At 42.8% G+C, this 19,707-nt stretch overlaps 1 protein-coding gene across 1 annotated transcript; it reads right to left on the reverse strand.

The window, feature by feature from the left end:
- Positions 1 to 8,212: 8,212 nt before the first annotated feature.
- CD46 (CD46 molecule) lies at positions 8,213 to 19,389 on the reverse strand. Its single transcript, XM_086476553.1, has 13 exons — positions 19,200 to 19,389; positions 17,927 to 18,118; positions 17,616 to 17,712; positions 16,818 to 16,903; positions 16,171 to 16,377; positions 15,186 to 15,372; positions 14,585 to 14,595; positions 14,021 to 14,194; positions 13,211 to 13,402; positions 12,865 to 12,891; positions 12,126 to 12,192; positions 10,175 to 10,280; positions 8,213 to 8,249 (listed from the first exon to the last, which is right to left on the reverse strand). Exons 1-12 carry the CDS (start codon positions 19,387 to 19,389, stop codon positions 10,190 to 10,192), a joined length of 1,521 nt encoding a protein of 506 aa, XP_086332679.1. The 3' UTR covers positions 8,213 to 8,249; positions 10,175 to 10,189.
- Between the last annotated feature and the right edge of the window lie 318 nt (positions 19,390 to 19,707).

Here is a 19,707-nt window from a genome sequence, read left to right on the forward strand (position 1 = left end):
GCCCATCGCATCCCCCAGCGTGCCTGGGTCGATGCTAGTGTTGAGGTTCGCTGCGTCCGAACCACCAAGACCTGTTTGCCAATGCTGACTGCCAGACCGTGGCTCAGCATTGTTTAGGAGAATCCTGGTTGGCAGGACTTGAACCCACGCTGGGAACGAGCTCTATCAAAACTCCCTCAAAGCAGCACAAGTTAACCACACACGAGGGGGCCTTCAGAGAGGCCACCATGTCAAGAGAAAAGGCCAAGATGCACCTCTCGGACCCGATCACAAGCCAAATCTCAGCCATTGCGGACATTACCTATCACCTGCCCTAAATTAGCTGGAAAAGCTCCTTCTCCTCCCGACGTTAAACAAACAAACGAACAAAAACCTGGCCTGCCCCTCACCCCCAAACCCTTGAACAATCGGACCATTTTAAAAAATGGGTTAGAATGACAGGCAGCTTGCTGACAGTCCAGCACAGTTAGACAAATGCTAGTGAGCGCTCTGACAGACTACCCTTAATAGGAATTGAAATCAGTGACTCAACTGTCAAGCAGGTCTGACTGTCCCATTGCTCAAACAGAGCTAAATGGGACAAAAGCTCTACAGGCTTCTACCCGCAGCATGCCACAGCGCCAGGTTCAGCCTGCCTTTGGTTTTTGGGGGTGCAGGGGCAGATAGCGCAAGGGCTGCGGACGCAGAATGCCTGGCTTTGTTTATTTTACTGTTTATTTACTAGTTATACTGCAATTGTAAGGCTACAATAGTAGGACTAAAGGAACAGGCTATGTTCAGCTCAGGAATGCAATCTCGAGTTTTTATTCCGGTCCTAATCAAGGAAAAAATACCTCCATTATGCTTTAAACTCATGAGGGAAGTACGTGTTTTTGCTGCCCGTAAGAGCAGTAGCATTTCTTTCTACGGCCATCTTCTAGTCACCAGCATCGACTTCACTCAGCAACGCAGCGCCTACCCTACCTCCACTCAGCCTAGGTCAGTGCTGCTGCTGACACAGAAAGCGTTACACACCAAGGACTGGCTCAGGCGGCAAGTTAGGGCACATTTGTCCATACCTGACCCACGCAACACCACACAGTAACAGAACCGCACAACAAACAGATGCAGTTACACGCTCCCCCGGGCTGAGGAAGCTTTTTTGAAACCTTAGAAGTTCACTCATTTCAATTCCCCTTACAGGTCACCACTTGTACTGTCACACCCCTCTGTCCTGCACCTGGCCTTAGTCTGACTCATTCCTGTGAGGATGAGGCATCAAGCTTAAATTTTCTGCATGTAAAATAGGAATATGTTCTCCAGGGGAGACCAGCATCTGATGAAACATGAGCTTCACTCCATGATTTGAAAATGGAGGAAAAAAATTTACAATGCACGCAGAGATCCGTTTTGCTTACTGTGGAAGCCCCAGAAGTGCCTTCATTTATAAGCCGTGGGTTGTGAAAAACCAGGTCTGTGACACCCAGGCTTGCCTTGTTCCTGCAGACCAGATTAAAGGTCCTAGGCTGGGGAGGAAGTTCGCTTTCACGGGGGAGGCAGGGATTTCTTCCCTTTCTGCTTTTGTCTTGTGTACTATGTATAAAGCAGCGTGAAGTCCAGGAAGGGCTTTGAGATGTTCCTCCGAAAGAAGCTACAAAACAGTACTGCTACTAAAGTGTGTCTGGAAAAGGAAGAAAAAACCCAGAATAATACTGTACTTTTCCTACTATTATTTATTGAAAACTCCAGAACACTTTGACAAAGCCAACTACAGCTGATAGTATTTGCTTGTCTCCACACATATGTGTGCATCCATATGTACACATTCAACACACACCCAGCAAACATTTGAGACAAGCACCAGTTTATTTTCCTGCATATTAATAGTTGAGTGCTGTCTATTACAGCATCTTGAACTGCTCTCTTTTCCTCCTCCCCTCTGCCTGCTGCCTGCCCAAGCATGCTATGGGGTTTGGGAAGAACAGCATACGCTGTCACAGACGTATCCCTCGGAAAAGGTGTACCTGCAGTTTGGCAGAAAGCGCTGACACCTTCTGGCTGCTTGGAGGGAAGGGGAGCTTGTTAAGGCAACAGGACAATCTTCAGGTAGCCTGAAGGAGGGGCAGCAGCATCTTGATTATGCTGAAGTGAAATCTAGTTTTATCAAACTATAAATAATGCATAAGCCATTGGTCTTCAGCTGCTGCGTGGTACTTCTGGAAAGGTTAGTCTCCTTTGGAAAGGGGAGGGGAAGGAATGCATAGGTGTTCAGACCCAGTTCAGACTCTCTAAGCCTCATACCTCTAGAGAAGCTCTCACTTTCAGCAGCACAAGCGTAAGTGACATTTCCACCAACTGGTTTTGAAAACCCTAATAAATATTTCTTTTTACTCTTAACGCACATGCTTACTACTGAGACAAGAAAAAACAAAGCAACCCTCACTTTGAGCCTGTTTCTGAGGTGACTTTATCTGTGCTGCAGTAACTCCAGGTCCAGCTTTTCAGGAGTAAATCTTACACTGATAATACAGGGTGCCTCATAAATAACTGTGCCAGCAAGACAGACACTGGGGAGGGAACCTGCTTTCCACTTGCCTTTCACCCTGTTGCCCCAGATAATGGATTTAGAAACTACAGTAAATATCCAGACACAGGAATCTAGTACAGTCCTTTCCCCTTCCTCCAACCCCCTTCCTTGGAAGGACATGCTCTTTGTCTCTGAGCTTTTCCTCTGCTGCCCGTGGGTGTGCATTAGGATGTAGGCACTGAAGCAGATTCTTGGATCTAGTTACAAAACTAATGCAGAGAGTTGCCAAAAACCAGGGCATCAATAAGTGAAACTCCCAACTCCCCTTCTGACAGACTTCATTCCACTTTACATCAGCTTCTGCATCAGCACAGGTTAGACACGGTGGCCAGGGTCTGAATTCCTGAATTACGTGTGCCTGCAGTCGTTCACGGGCTTCAAGACACCCCATCTGTTCCCGCTGTACTGGGACACACAGGCTCAGGTTAACTATGAGAGCTGTGCTGCACCACAGCACTGCCCAGACCTATTCCGTTCCCAATAAGCGTCAGCCACTCCTTTGCTCACTCTCCTACTTCCTCGACAACTTTCATTGAACCATTTAGAGCTGGATTTGCAAATCCTCCCTTTTTAGGTTTCGCTCTGACCCACACTCAGAGTAGTTTCCGTGCAATCTATTTTCGCTGTCCCCACAGAACGAATAACCTGTCCCACAAAAACCTACAACCCCTTGCTTACCAAAAGCGTGCCATTTACAGGCCGTGCCACACAGCTGACAGAGGAAGGTCCATCCTGATAGTCATGTTCCCTTTCCCTGTCACAAAAAGCACCTGATCTGTCCTGTCCTCTCTGGTGATGCAGAGATCAGAAAGCGATGGGAAGCCAGAACACTCTCTGCCTTGGACAGAATGAGGTTTAGAGCCTGGTTCCATCTGCAATGGCATGACAAAAGCGTTCCCATGCAACAAACTTCCCCCATCAATACCATACTCTGCACTACAAAGAAGTGAGACCTTTTTCACTACTTGCTGGTAAAAGCTTCGGCATATTCCATGTTGCTACGAAAGGAAGTGACATTCATTGCCAGAGTGGTGGGTTTCTTCATCACATATTTCATTTCTCCTACACCAGCCTCAACTATTCACAAGACACCAAAAAAAAAAAAGTGTGTGTCAATAAAGTAACTAGCCCGAAGTTAACTTGTCTTACTTTCTAATGCAATTAAATAAATGAATTTTTCTCTAGGTACGGTGGACATGAAGGATTTTCTCTCTCAGCCTGCAACCATGCACAAGATGTGTCTTCCTCTGGAAGCTGGTTTCACATGGTGGCTTAGATTTTCCCACTTTGTATCTAGCACCATTTGAAATCAGTGTTCTAGGAGCAAGAATTACAGCGTGGGAGGAGATCAAGCAGCTGCTAACTTCACCGATGGCCTCTACTCCTTAAACCAGCACTTTTTCTAGTGGTTATTTTTTTGCCAGCCACCCACTTTGTAACATCATCTGATTTCTAGACACTTATACAGCCACTGTATACACCCTCTCAAACTAGGGCCACAACAGGAACAGCTTCCTTCAAATGTATTTCTACTTAATAAACAATGGATATTGAGTTAAAGTTGTCCAGAGTAAAGTGATCCGAAAGTTGCATGAAAACCACCGTAGCACTTCTTGCATCTTGACAGGCAAAGTGCGTTTCCTTTATTACCCAGTCACCAGGACCCTAGCATTTGATTGACTAACTTGGAGCAAACGTATTTGCTTGGGGACTATCGCCATAGAATTATCATCCCATAGCTCCCAGAGACTTGCTCTGCAAACACAGACACTCCCTCCAACAATTTCATCTCGGCAGTTAAACACACAAGTGCCTTCAGCAATCATGATGATGTCACTAGTACACACAGAATCCCCTCCTTTTTCTAGAATTGTTTAAGTTTATTGCTGGTAACTGCTAGTCAAGTTTCAGGAGACTTCCATGCCCTTGCACCCAAACCACTAAAATGAAGCTCAACTATTTTTGCTTGACCTCACTATTGTCAAACATGTTATTATACATAGAAAAGATGATCGCTGTGTGGATGAAGCATTTGATCAGACCACTGAATAGCCGTCTTTAAAGAATGCGTAGCTGTCATCTACAAGAGGATTCTTCTCTGAGCCAGGAAAATGTCTCTTACACAGGCTGACCGATTTCTCTTGGTGTTCAGAGTCTCAGTTTTTGTCTAGCACCATTTGAAATCGGTTATGATGTAGGGGGAAAAGCAACAGTAATGGAAAACTTCATTCCCCCGCCCCCCAAAGTCCTTATAAACAAACACCACCAAAAGCATGACCTTGCTTCACAAACACGTACGGTATGCTTTCCTGTTCCGTGACCTGAAGTTACACCTACAGGCCGAACTTCCTGCACAAAGGAGGACAGTCAGCTCAGCATCACGTCCAACTAGGAGGGATGCTTAAAGGGAAAGCGAAGCATCTGTTCAAACACGTAACTCAGATTCTTCAACTCCAGCAAGCCAGGGCCCACGGGTGAGCGCACAGCCACCTAACCTTCTGACCAGTTCTATTCCATGTGCTATTTGTTTGCCTTAACCTGTTATTTACTCACTTTTTTTTTTTTTCTCCTTTTCAATAAAATTGTGTGCTACTTTGTATTGGGCTCTGCCTCAGGTAGACAGATTACATGTTTCCCTGCTGGACAATATCTAAGTGCTCCAAGTCTCTTCATTTCAGTCCCCAGCTCCATTTTCACCGCCCCGTATGAACGGTGCTCAGAAGCGAGCATTTACACGGATTTCCAGTGTCACACCGAGAAGCCTGCCAACCACTGACACTTCACCCTACTGAACACGAAACTAGGTAACGCTGTACCTGTTTTGCTACTCCCACCGCCAGAACATCACTTGTTTTACCAGTAGATGGCAACCGCACATTTCTTACATGCAGCCTTTTCCTTAGCACAAAGTTCATGTGCTCATGACTCTTAATTATCAGTTCGAGATTCGAAAATGAAGTAATTCACGTGGGACAGTTTTAGAAAAATGGTGCCGAATTCATGACAATTAGGACAAATTCATTTGTAGCGTCTAAGTCAAACTGCTGAGTAGTTGCCTTTCCCGTCAATGCTCCCTGCAATCCCAAAACTTCACAGGTTGTAAAGCTGTGTGGTCTCCACACTGTCATCATTTGCAGTCCACACCGATTTTGAGTATCACAACCACAAATTAAAAAAATATGGCATATTAGTTACTTTTCTATTCCACCCTCTGAAAGGCTTCGTTCTGTAACGCAGCTGACTCCACACATTTCTTAGCAAAGAAAATTACGTACATTTTGAGTGTGAATCTCATACAATTAAAAAAAAAATAAAATCACATTCTACTTAACACGTTACTTGAAAACACCCAAGCTATACTCCCTAAGGATTACATCTGTCACACACTGGACAAAAGCACCAGAACACTTTGCTCTTGACTTAGTGTTACATCAGAAGAGCCACATGATAAGTTTTTAACCAAGTTTTTCAGGAGTGAACACTTAAAGGTTTTGGAGGTTCTGGGAAATTCTCTGCAATTCCAAAAGAAAACCAAAAGGCTGCTCAGCAAATTAAAACGAATTCTCTGCACTACCATTAAGTAATTCTGGGCACAAACTGCAAGCCTCAATCTCCAGGTACCATCTAGGGCAAGTTTGGTACATGAAAAATCATCTTAACAACAGGAAAATAACTGCTTACCACAGGACGAATGAAAGACAAACACTTACTGCTAAATAATTTAACATTTTTATTTGTAATATTACAAGTCATCACTAGTCTTTACATCCAAAAGTAGTGTAAAAATAAGGCCATTTTTTACAGTTATTTCACTTTAGCATTAAGTGCATTTCAGCATATTTTAAAACATTGACGATGCCATACATAGTCAAGCTAGCTAGTGACCACCACACTCAATTCCCAGCACATCATCATAGTGTTTACAAACAATTATCAAACTAGGTATCAGCCAGGCAATGAACACAAGGCATTCTGTGTAGCCAAACCCCCTTTTTCATAAGCAGAGACTATTATGATATCTGACAATACAACTGCTGGGATTGTCCCAAAAAGCCCTATAAAGACCTAAATGGTTCTATGTGATTCAAACAATCTGTTCACGACAGCAGAGAGCACTGCCAATCTACCACAGACAAGCAAGAGCAGTTTAAATGCTGCCTCAGCCCTCTGAAGTGAGGCAATTTGTGTTTTTTCTGGGAAAATTGGTTCTTACAAGCTGCCTGTATGTTGATAGCAAACTCAGATACTCACAAAGCCAAAACCCGTCCTAATTAAGCTTTTGATTTTAATAAGGAATTAGAAGTATCAAGTATGCATTTAAAGTAACAGCTACTAATGCACATCTGAGCCTCAGTTCATGGCAAGCGCTGTGAGGGGAGCTCTTGGAGTCACAGTCTTGACTAACACACTTCATGAAGCAAGCCCTTAGCTACAGAGACAGCACCCTACCGCCACTGCCAGCACCCCCGCTCCTTCGCTCCCCCAGCTAAGCTGGCTTGGTCTCCCCTTAACACGAAAAGAGAAGGGAATCTGACAGGGAAAGGCTTCTGTTTCTCAACAGGTATCTGATGCTAAATCTAGCATGTCAAATCTCTGTGTACGGACTACAATGCTGAAGCTAGCTAGATTTATAGTCCCTATACAGAGGTTTCAAATGCTGTACATGGAATATAGGATTTCAAGTAAAAAAAAAAAAGCAAGGAAGCCAGCTCCACACGGCACTGTCTCTATCCTGAAAAGCAACAAAATTATCTCCGCAACTGACATCAAGGCTCAATAAAAATCAACCATCCTAAGGAACTTACACCGCACTCCTGACAGGAGAGAGCTACCGCTGATTTCCCAGCAGTTCCTTTAATTAGGTACCTTCTGTCAGAAGGCCACCGAACTCAAGGGCAAGGGATACCTTTGCTACAGAAACCTTCAGTTTTCCATTCCAGCAAATCCACTGTAGTCTTTCTGGGACTGTATCAAAGAGCCAGAAATATATATGGCTTTTTTCCTTCTTAAAGGCAATGGAAAAGCTATCAAACTCTTGACTTAAAGGCACATTTTAATTCATTAGATACAGAGAAACCAACTTTGGCAAACAAAGAGGTAGTGTATATATGGTCTAAACTGTGATAGTTTCAAAAAGACATAGCCTCAAATGGCACCAGCCTCTTCAGGAAATTAATAATAGAGCATTCCAGAAAACAAGAGACAACATAATGATTTATACCTCCTCAACTGCAAAAATGAATGACAAGCACATTCAGGTTTTAGTGAGCAGAACTAGCACTGGACAGTCTTCTGTAAGAAAAGAGGTAGCACTGAAGGCAGCAGGCAGCAGCATCTGGTACTATGACAGTGATACATCCAGTACTCCCACCGACACACTCTCGTGTGCTACACGTACGCGTCTTTAAGACCATTTCACACACACACAGAAAAAACAATATGAGCGGCCCATAAGGAAAAGTAGATAGATAGATATATTCTTTTTACCCTATTAATGATCTCCTACTACAGTCAATCAGTAGTATAAGACGTGGTACAATATATTTAGAAAGTCAATGCCAGTGCAATCATTGTCCATTTCTGATGGATATATTCAACTGCAAATTCCCTCCCACCCCCCAAAAAGGTCATTCATGCTTTACAGATCTTATATTCGGCAGTACATGGAGCGCTGTCACGTTTCCTACAAACAAAAAAACAAGTCAAATCAGAGATTTTACATTTAAATAGTTTTTACATTTATTCTGAAAGCGCATCCTTAATTTTATCATTAAATCAACAGGTAAAGTCATGAAAATAAATTATTATTCGTCCTCTTCTTACTAAGCAACTGCTAGACTGAGGAGATTTTTCTTCATTTCATCCACTAGACTGTTAAGAACGACCCACAGACCAGAAGAGCATTTGATCCAAATGGATCGTTTCAAGTGATGAACGGACCATGCCCGAGTACTATCAAAAACCAAAAAGACAGAATAGTTACAGGATTCCTAACTAATTTGGAGGCTACATCACGAGCATCCCTTATAATTAGTTTTAAATACAGTATGTTGTTTAGTACATATTTTATAACGAGAAGCTGAATACTAGTTTGTGAGAATTTTGATTCTGCAGTCTAAAGCAAATTTACAATACTTAAGCATATGAGGATTAAAATTCATAATTACATCCATATATATGTGGTTTAAGTTCTTGAGTAACTCCTGTTTTGCTTTACAGGAAAAAAACCCATACCAAATGTCTGCACTATTACTCTAGGTCTCTAGGGAGTTCTAGATACCGTAAGAAAAACTCAGGGGTTAATAGTGCATACACATACCAGACCAGTAATTTCTCTTATTATTGTCATGTGCAAAAGGTAACATCTGAAGTAAGAACTCTATTCTATCCTATCTCTTGAGTCCTTTTTTCCTCTCTCCAAAAATAAGCCAAACTAACCCAGAAAACTAACCCTATCTCAATTGGAAACATCTTGCTTCAGAGGTAAAGATGATATTCTTTAATCCACACATTATTCTGGAAGAAACTCCAAGCGTAATTTTCATATATGCCATCTCAAACTTATCAAAAACACAAAACCAAGTCACTTGTTCCGTAAAAGTATAAATAAAAATCAAGACTATGCATTTGAAGTGACCTTTGCATTTGAAGTGACCTTTACATTAAGTTAGAGACATAATGTTTCAACCACCTTCTCAGAATTTGTGCAATGGAAAAAAGTGACACAAATGAAGTTACTAGTTTACAAAAGCATTTGTAGTGCAAACTAACTGTTAGGGTAGTAATGACAAAATACTGACAAGGAAAGTCACACTAAGCTGTCCTGTCTTAAATCTGCTCTGTTGTAACAAGGTTTGAAGAGTCAGGTTTTTCAAAGAGCTGATTTGACCCTACGCGTCACCAAATGCATCTGACCAGTGCACTAAGCACTAGTTTAAAACATAGGGGAGGAAATCTGTTCCAAATAAGCCACTATACTTTGACTCTTTTTAGGGCTACAGAACTCTGAATTTGAAAGAGAAATCACCTTTCTATAAAAAGGTTTAAAAAAGACCTTGTTTAAACCTTCGTTTATTTTTTTTTTTCCCAGAAAGCTGAAAACGCAGATGAATCAGTAATTCTGAGAGACGGGTAATCTGGTTTTCTCTGAAGGATGCACATTCCCTTTAAAATTCTAGTGTCCACGTAATGCAGCAAAGGTGGTTTCCAGCTCTAACAGTCTTCTAATTATAGGCAATTACACTATCAGCTAACAAAAGTAACACACCACTGGAATCATTTCACATTACTGAAACAGGTGCAAGCATTCTGAGTACGTGTGTAGTTTCCATCTTACGGAAAAAGATGTTACTTGTTCTTTAAAGACAATCCAAAACTACGATACACAATCACTAGAAGCTATCATTTACAACACTGAAGGATAATCCTTTATGGAATATATCCTATTCTCCCCAAAATGAATGGATAGTTATTATAGTCTTTCCTACAGAAACTGAGGTAGCTAGCTACACTCCACACTTCTCCTGAAATTCTAAGTAAACCATAACAAAACAAAACAAGACACTTAAGCTTCATTGAAAAAGTCCAAATTAAGTGGAAAGCGTATACCTTTTTAAGATTGAATTAATTCATTTGTGCAGTTTCTTCCATCTCAGCTGGTACATTAGTTTTTAAAATACATGTTTCCTTGCAACTCTCATCAACTGTATACGAGCTGAACAGCAGAAGGGGAAAAAGGTCTAATTGAATGTCCTATAAAACTGGCAGATTAAACACACAAGAAAGAGAGGGCAAGAAAAGATTTTTGCTGTAATTTGAGGACTACTGCCCAGCAAGTATGGAGGTTACTGGAAGCACAACAGTTCATGAAGGCTCAGCTACATCAGGAACCCAGAAAACAAAGTAGGGAGATCCAGGCCTTAGTAAGAGGAGATGAGATCAGGGTTTTCAGACAAGAAAGAGGTTTAACAGTCAGACGTTCACAGTGCGGCAGCTTAAGGAAAGCACTGGGCACAATTAAGACTTTTCATGTTGTAAAATTTTCAGGAATATAACATTCTTGTAATTTTTGATGACGCTGCTTTAGATCCTTTCTCCTTTCTACACCCTGGAAGCCTCTCCACAGATGAAGGCAGAAAGCGGTGCCCTCATACTACTAACTCCCACGTACTCTGATTTGGACCATCCACACTGCAGATTATCCACGTCATGGACGAAAAGCAACTGCTCCCAAGTGCTGAATTCCTCGGCAGCACATCGGTACGCAGCCGCTCTGCTTGCAGGGCCACGGTGGCCCTCGTAACGATCCTGTACTGCCTGTGTATAAGTTACTAAGGCCAAACCCTTGCTGGATATAAGCTAGCTTCGGGGTTCTCCCGAGTAGTACTGTGTGTGCTTCATCACAAACATGAAGCACGTGAGTATTTCCTCTGGTTTGCTTTATTTATAACATCCCTTCCTTTGCTTCACATACCCCAGATCAATCCCAACAGATTTTGTTTAAAAGGCAAGTCAGTTTTGACGACGTGTTTCGCATAACATTCTCTGTGTACCACCTAACTTGCTCCGAATTTCCAGCATTTTGCATGTTACAAACTATTTCTCCAACAAAACAGGCTTTTTTCAAGAAGATAAAATAAGACATCACTGCAAGAAGCAATGCACTAAGAGGCATTTAAATCTCCTGTCACCCCTCCATGAAAAAGCATACATAGCCATCAGTTGTTCTGGAGATGAAGTTCAAAAGGCCCTACACGTCTCATGAAAAACAGAACACTACTATTATGCATCTAATATTTTCCAGTTGATTTTGCAAGTCTTTAACATAGGGACACTGATCATTGCTGCTGCAGGAGAAAATACTGGGGTGGATCCACACATTAAACATTCTAGTGGCAAAGCCGACTATTTGCTGTTTCAAACAGCACAGGAGCACCAGTTCAGGCCCTTTCTTATTCAAATTTTCCTTGTAACTAAGCCCATAACATTTTATTCAAGGTGCTTCTGGTCCAAAACACAAAATAACAGTGGTTCTCCAGTTACCCTCCGCTAACATCGGTACATCTGATGTAGAAGAGAGGAAGCTCCTTAGTTCACCTCCAAGGCTTTCAGTTCCGTAAACCACAGGCTCTTACAGCCTGTGAGACCTAGAGGCGCCAGAGGGTATATCCAAGCAATACAGTAAGACAAGCCCCCACAACCCAACCCTACCGCTGGTTTTAAGAAGTAAACTGGCATGTTTTAGAGCAGATGAGAACAGTACTTTCCTCAGCAAGTGTACCTACACTAAATACAAGCTTAAGAACAGGAGTTTTCTTTCCCTGAAATTAGTGCAAGTGTTAATTAGCAGCTTATCTGAATAGCAGACACAAAACAAAGTCAAATATATTGTTAGGCACTTTAGTTCCCCATCTGTGATAAGCTCACACAATCATCAAGCATTCGAAACAGAAAGGGCAGATAAAGCTTGAGAAACTTACGTACGCGTTAGCACTGCTTTTGCTCAGTCAGGTTGCAATTTGTAATCATAATAATAATAATAAAAAGTAGGCTTACTCACCCATTTTGTGAAAAGAATTTCTTATAGACCCAGAAGGCTGCCAGGAACACCACAACTGCCACAATCACTTTAGAAAGAATTAAAAAGCGCCTTAGAGTGATAAAGAGCATCCCTAGCTCACAAAAAAAGCCTCAAAAATCTTTAGCAGGAATAGCACTGCTGTCATCCACAGCCCTATACACACACACCCCCCAACCCCCTTAAAATTTGCATGGCTTATTTCACAAATGTGCGTGTCAAGACTCTTCAAGATAGTTCAGCTGAAGAACAGTGACCACCGACGGGGCAAAACCCCACCAGCTCAGTAACATTAAAATAGACTTGTCGACACCCCAACATTGTACAAGTTCATGAGAAAGTGGCAGGCTTACAAAGCTGGGCAGCAAATGCCAGGACAAAAATGGACTAAGCACTTTTCACCAGCACAGTTATTTATTCACACTTCCAGAAACCCAAGCTCTGAAGTTTTTGAAAGTGTCAACATTGTGGAATACTGCCTTTGGAATCTGACCCCTCACACACATGAAAAAAATACACATTTTACATGAAATTAATCTCTAATTGCTAAGTAATCTTAACTTTTCTTGAACTATGCAGCTTTAGGAGTAGACAAGCATTTTGAAAAAACTCCAAAATCACGTCATATTATGCAGCCACAGGATGACCAGAACATCAATTCCGCGTAAAAAACCCAAACCAACCCACATCGCATCTTGTTCAGGTTTTGTAAGATACTTACCGCAGACGATGGCCGTAATATACGCACCTAAAAACAGAGTGAATCAGTATCACAAAAGGAACACGTGCGCTTCTTATTCAAATAAAAATATTCTCAGAGTTCTTTCAAATAGATCAAGCACTTTGTCAACACAATCCTTGCAGCAGGCCAGTTGGTACAGCAACATTTATTTAACTTAAAATATTCCTATTTTTAAGTGGATTTTACCAAACCCCATTTTTCTTATGTCAAAAATAAAGAAGGAACTTTGCAATAAATCATTTCTCCCGAATACGAAACAGTGTCCCCAAGAACTTCTGTTACATGTATTTTCATTCTAGTGGAAATTCTTGCGGTTCCTACTTACTTAACTGGCAAGCTGGCACTCCAGGAACCCATCGGTTTTCTCCAACATACTGAATACGAGCTTCGCCATGTAACGTGTAGCCTGCATAACATTCAATCGTAACAAAATCCCCGACAGAATATGAAGACTTTTGTCCATCAATTACTCGACCATGATTTATGACTAGAGTGAAACCAGAACTTTCAGGCTCACCTGGAAAGGGAAGCGGGGAGGGAAAAAAAGGAAAGGAAATAAAGCCCAAGAACAGAGCTGGTACATGAAGCAGATTCAAGAAGTTGCCATCCAAAAGTCACTACGTTTGTGTAAATATCAGAAGCTCCATCAATCCTTAAGACATTTGACATGCAGAGGCTTCCTAGAGGCTGCAGATACTTCTGCTGACGGCCACAATTCAGACCCATGAACAGAAACACACGTCACAGATTCATTAGGACAAACAGTTGCATCAAAGCAGCAACAACCTCTGTTCATACTGTCACCAGCGATCACGTGGTGCAAAGCGAGGCAAGAATAAAGCCTGCCGTCAAAGGAAGATTCTCCAGAAAACACTCCCAGAACAGATCTTTCACACCAGCGTCTGAACTTTACCAATTCCCACAAAGAAAACCGAGGCTGAACGAGGACTCCAACTCTGCCGACGACTTTCCTCCGTTGCTGAAACGCCACCCGGTGACACACACAACCCTACCAGCACAACCTGTTGGCGCCCTGCTGACAGACCTCTGGCTTTCAGGCTCTGCACATTACTTTGTCAGACATTTGGAAGTTGTTGCTCTGCCCTTCATTTTATCAATTACGACATTTAGTCACACGCAGAGTTTTGTACAGAACTCCACATATGCTGTCCTTGACAAGTTACTGTCATCTCTTCAGCATCACCAGGAAAAGTACAGTAACCACTGCCCTTTCTCTGAACAGACTCTTCTCCTTTGTACACAGACTCCTCTGGAATCACTACTCCCTGTGTGATCTTTGGGGCACCACGTACATATTTCGGTAACTAATACATGAGCTTAAAAGCAAGCTTAGTGATAATAAACTTTAAACATTTCATAATTCATTAATTCACTCCACAAATATAAGTTGCCTTTGTACAAGAAAAATAGATCAGCAGATTTGAGTAGTTTAAATTTACTGCCATTTTAAGTATGTTTCCTTTAGAAGACTTAAAAGAAACATCACTGTAGGTATTTATTAAGGTAATACGATCTTACGATGTGGTAGCTAAGAAATTAGTATTTGTTGGCTAATTATTTTTGTAAGCTCTAAGATTTCCAGGTGCCTCAGACTCACTCATGATGGAACACCCAAACACACTCTTTGCAGAAATGGTTCTCGTTCTTGGGAACTCACTATTAAGAGTACACATATAATAAATTCTCTCACTGTATTCTACAACAAAATTCTCTCACTGTATTCTACAACAAAATTCCCTCTAGCACAAAGAGGGAGGAGAAAGGTTACAGAAAGACCTCTGCAATGTCCCCAGCCCTGCAAGTTAGTCCTGACTTAATAATTTGCCTGATCAAAATCTAACAACATACCACACACCCACCATACAAGATGTCTGGAAAGCAAGAGTTGAAGAGCTGTGTAAGAGAACACAGACATGTAATGATTTAATTATTCCAGAAGGACCCTATAGGTTTCCTCATCGTGCATACTCCTAGTTCTTTCTATCAGAGAAACACATCTTTTCTGCATTTACACACGAAATCACTAGAACAAACACCATGATGCTATTACAGTACATCCACGTCACAACGGCTGTACGCATGGCTGTAACTCACTCTCATCCATCAGGTCTCTGGAGTTAAGAGTCACTCGAGCACCTAAAACGGTTGCCCACAGACGAGGCTCCATGTCAGCTTCCTTAACTTTCAATTTCCAACTAGTGTCATCATTTCAAATTTTAGCTAAAAGAGACTTACAACATTCTCAACATATAAGAAAAGTTGGATTTTTATTTAAAGGCTTACGTTTTTCACAAACTGGCTTTGGAGGAGACCAGGTGCTGTTTCCTTCACAGGTAATCATCTCCGATCCAATCAGGAAATAGCCTGGATTGCACTCAAACACGACTGAGTCCTTATATCCATAGGAAAGTCCAAATCCAGATTTTTTTTTTCCATTTTCAACTTTTGGGTTATCACATTTGACCACTGAAATAGGTGAAAGAAAAACAGCTCTGAAACATTTGTTAACAGTATCTTTGCCACAGACACAGCATCCTTTTACTACCTGCAAGTTTCCTCATCTAATTGCTTGAACTGTTTTGGAGGGGCTTTGTAAAAAGGTTATTCTCTTGAAGGTGCAGAAGATCCTTGTTTTAAGCTATTGAGTCTCAATTGTACACAGTCAAAAAAGTGTAATAATTGATATAATCACATTCCGCTTCCAAAAGACACGCTCCTGTACAGCAGCAGAATTTCAGAAAACAAAGTGGTATTGGTTAGGGTTCAAATGACAACGTGCAAGCATCTGGTACTGCTCCCTACATCGGCAAAGCAAGACTTTGTGCTTGCTGGGCTTTGCATTTATTCTTGCACTTGAATAGTAGCTGTGTTTAGAAAAAGAGTTCTTCCTTACCTTTGTACTATTCATAATCTAGCTTCCACATCCCTGCTTTTTACACAATTTTTCTTCAGCTACCCAGGCTTTATGGTCTCCCAGCTCCTTCATTTTGTCCTTGTCACTTCTATCAACAGCACGCTCATTCATTTTTAAAGCTTTAACTTAAGTTTTCGTCATATTTAGTGTCATAATCAAACAATATCCATAATGCAGTTGATCCGATCCCCGCTGGAACTGTATCAAATCTAGTACCAGAGGACCTGTTTCTTCTTTTCTATAGGGAAATCCACACCCCCCACACCCCCCCTTCCAAAAAAAAGGGACAGATACTGAAGTTTTGGAGTCACAGAGGCTATATAAAGTAGCATATTAAAAATTCCAACAACCTCTACATTGCGGAGGTGGCTCACTCCAAACTCCGTTTAAGTGTGCGTCAGACGTGCAGAAAATAGTAGCTGGGCCAATCAGCGAGAAGGGATCTGCGCCTCTCGGGACCTCGTCACACGTGTAGGTTACGGACTCTCGATAAACATAGTTGGTTGCTTCAGTATAGCGCCCGTTGGCTATGCTTGGGGGTGGCTCACAAGGAATTACTAGAAATAAAATCACAGAAATCAGTCAATAGAATTTTGCTGTTACCTTGTTCATCTCAGAAATAGCGAGCTTTGATTTTCAAGTAATCTAATTTAAAATCTGACATATAGCTATTTCTAAGACAAGCTACAGTTATAACCAGGAGTCACCGACAGTCATTTATTATAGGGAGTCTTAATTTCAAGAAGTTGACTTTAACTGATATGAGCTAATTACCACAATAACTCATATTTTTCAGTGCTTATTCCTCAGGCACATCCCCAGTAGTTCCAAAAAAACTAAAATAAAAATCAGTCCTATTTTACCACCATTTCTTATACTGGAAAGTATACGGCACAGCTGTTTTTAAATGAACTACCACCATCTGAATATAAAGACAGTATTTACTTAGTAAAGTATTTCCTAAGTAAAGACTTGAAGACAGTAGCAATTTACTTACTTTCACAGAAAGGAAGATCTCTATTCCAGTCAACACCTTCATCCTTAATTACACAGAAAATTTCATCAGTCCCACGTAATCTGAATCTAGACAGATAAAAATTTTTAAAGACATGAAACTTAAGAAATCTCTAATTTCTCCAACAAACAGGTAGAAATTTTGTTTATATAATTCTGGTATGTGATTATGGGGACACAACACACCAAGTTTTTGTTCTAATGAGAATAGTATCTTTTTTTTTTTATTTTGCTAACAGTCTCAACTTCAAAAACACAAGCACAGCAAATGAGACATCACTAGAGGAACTGATGGGAATCTTGCCATTTTAAGACGGGTACTCTATAATACTAATGTCCTAAAGTTACTAATACTAAAGAAATAAGCTGTTAAAAGGAAAAGGAGGAAAAAACCTTGCAAGAGGTTAGTGCTTTTGACTTAAATTTCCCACACACAGACGGGTGGGCCATCATTCAACATAATAATGAAGGGTGATGAACATAATATATTTATTCCCCCTCCCACAGGAGCATCAAAAGAAGTCATTAGAGGTAACACCCTAGTTTTCGCTCTGCACAATCTCACTACAACAACTTAAGCCTTGCTCGATGCAAACAGCAAGTAAAACCAGGGAATCAAATCAAATTTAGCTGTAATTTCATTTGCTCCAGGTAGAATTCAGGAAACTTTTCAAGTCAGAACTGGAATGGAACCTGCATAAGAAAATTTGGGTTTGGTTCAAATGTAGTCTAAACAGAAAAAAAATCTAAAAAGATTCATTAACTTCACCAAAATACTTACCCTTCTTCACAAGAAAAAGTAGCTTTTGAACCAAATGTAAGACCTGTCACACTAATAAACCCATGTTTTAATTCTCCTGGCTGGTTACATCTTCTCTCTAGAGAGAGGAGGGGAAAAAAAAAAAAGGAAAGAAAATCTACAACTTTGTAGTTACATACAAGGACTAGGTCTTCTGCATATACTGCTCTTTCAGTCATCAGCACTTTTCAAGCTTTGTTTAAAATACTACCAAATGCTAATTCTCACTTGAAAAACAACTAAAATTGCTAAATACCAAACGGAAAAGGCACAAGAGCTCATGCACACATTACCTGTACAGAACTGCTCTGAAGGTGACCACTGTAAGTCTTCACCACATGTACGATTTGATGATTTCCCAGGGATTTCTACATACCCTGGCCGGCAGATGTACGACACCGTGGTTCCAACAGGGAAGCTCTTCATCGTGCTAAAACTCTCCTTGGGCTCTGCATATGGCAGCCTCTCTGGAGTCATACACGTGCCTGTCAGAGCAAGAGGAAGGAAAAAGCAATAGGCAATCTTGTCAACAAGAAGAGGTACAAGTTGAGGCATAATGGCATAGAAGCCAGGCTAAGTCAGTAGGATTTAAGGACTCATCGGTAAATCACAGAGGTGACATTCACAACAGCCAGAGCTACCTGTATGTTTAGCTAGGTTTCAATGCTACACTACGACAGGTTACTTATTTGTTTTCTCAAGTTCCTCTTTAGCGTTCTACCCAGACAATGCGCTTCCTTCCAGTTCCTATTTTTTGTCCATTTGCCTTGTTCTTGTAAATACATGACTCAATTCACTGTATACCCATCTGCAATGAAACGCCCGTTTATTTTGCTGCAGGAGAAACAAACCAACCCGCCGCACTCACGTACTTCATTTCCCTTCCCAAGACAAAGGGCCAGGCAGATCATCGAGGGGAGTTTAAAACCCACCACACAACCCAGCAGAGACCTACAGACCCGAGGACATTTTGAGATGCGGTTAAATGCTGAAGATGTAAAACTCCTCCACACCAGAGGACTCAGAAAAACTCACTCAAGACCTCGCAACCCTGCCACAAACGCCCGACCCGCCCAGCCTTTGCACGACTTACACACGACCGAGGCCACCACCTCTTCCACCGTATCTGTTCATCTCCTTTCCCGTTTATTTATTGTCTTGTTCAGAGACTTACCAAACCACAAAAGAAATTCAAACCGAGAACTCTGGGTCTCTACCAGCACCCACCAGCACCAAAGCCAGCACGCCTATTTTTGCAACACAACCCTTCTCTCACCTTTTCGCCCCAAACCCCACCGAGGCCGCCCGCAACACTCGCTGTTTCCGCCACCGCCTAAAGCCATTTCCTTCCCCCTCCCCGAGGGGCCCCGCAAGGACCCCCTCAGCCCGGCAGCACCCTCGGGGCCGGGAAGGACAAGCTCTCTCCCTCCTCCCGTTGTTCTCCGGGCCGGGAGGCCGCAGGGGCTCAGCGTGCCCCCGCAGCCCCTCAGCTCGCCGCGCCACCCTCCCCCCCCCAGCCACTCCCCCGCCATGGCTGGCCAGGGAGAGCAAGCGCCCGTTCCTCACCCTGAGCCCGTGTTCCACCGAGCCACGCCAGCGCCAGCACCAGCACCAGCGCCAGCGCCAGCAGGAGGCCCGGACCGCGGGCGGGCGGGCGGCGCGGCGGCCCCATGACCGCGGCGGCGCCGGCGGCAGCGCCCGCTCCGCGCCCCTCACTCGGGCGACAGCGGAGACGCAGCGCGGGGCTGGGGCGCATGCGCGCTGCGCGGCCCGCCTCTTCCCTCAGCGGCCGCCGCCATGGCGGGGCCTTTCCGTCCCTCGGGAAGGGCGGAGCAGCGGCGAGCGCGGCCCGTTACAGGGCGGCGACGAGGCCGCTGTGTCTCCCAGCAACAGCCGTGCCGAGGCCGGGCTTGCCTTGCCCCGGCCGGAGGAAACCGGGTGTGAGGAGAGGCCTCGGCCTGAGGAGACTGCGCCCTTTCCTGGGCAGAGTCCCCAGGGAGCCGCCCGCCTCTCCGGCAAAGGGGAAAAGGTTCAAAGCGGGTTCGGTTGCGCAGCTGCTGCGCTTTGAAGGCCA

Source organism: Leptosomus discolor, chromosome 21, assembly GCF_034619465.1.
Source record: "Leptosomus discolor isolate bLepDis1 chromosome 21, bLepDis1.hap2, whole genome shotgun sequence".
Taxonomy (NCBI): Eukaryota; Metazoa; Chordata; class Aves; order Leptosomiformes; family Leptosomidae; genus Leptosomus; species Leptosomus discolor.

Coding starts and splice junctions, on each gene's coding strand:
- CD46 (XM_086476553.1), bottom strand. CDS start 19,389: ATGCGCCCCAGCCCCGCGCTGCGTCTCCGCTGTCGCCCGAGTGAGGGG. Junction 18,119..19,199: donor CGGTGGAACACGGGCTCAGG/GTGAGGAACGGG, acceptor TTGCTCTGACAG/GCACGTGTATGACTCCAGAG. Junction 17,713..17,926: donor TTCAGAGCAGTTCTGTACAG/GTAATGTGTGCA, acceptor TCCTCTCTCTAG/AGAGAAGATGTAACCAGCCA.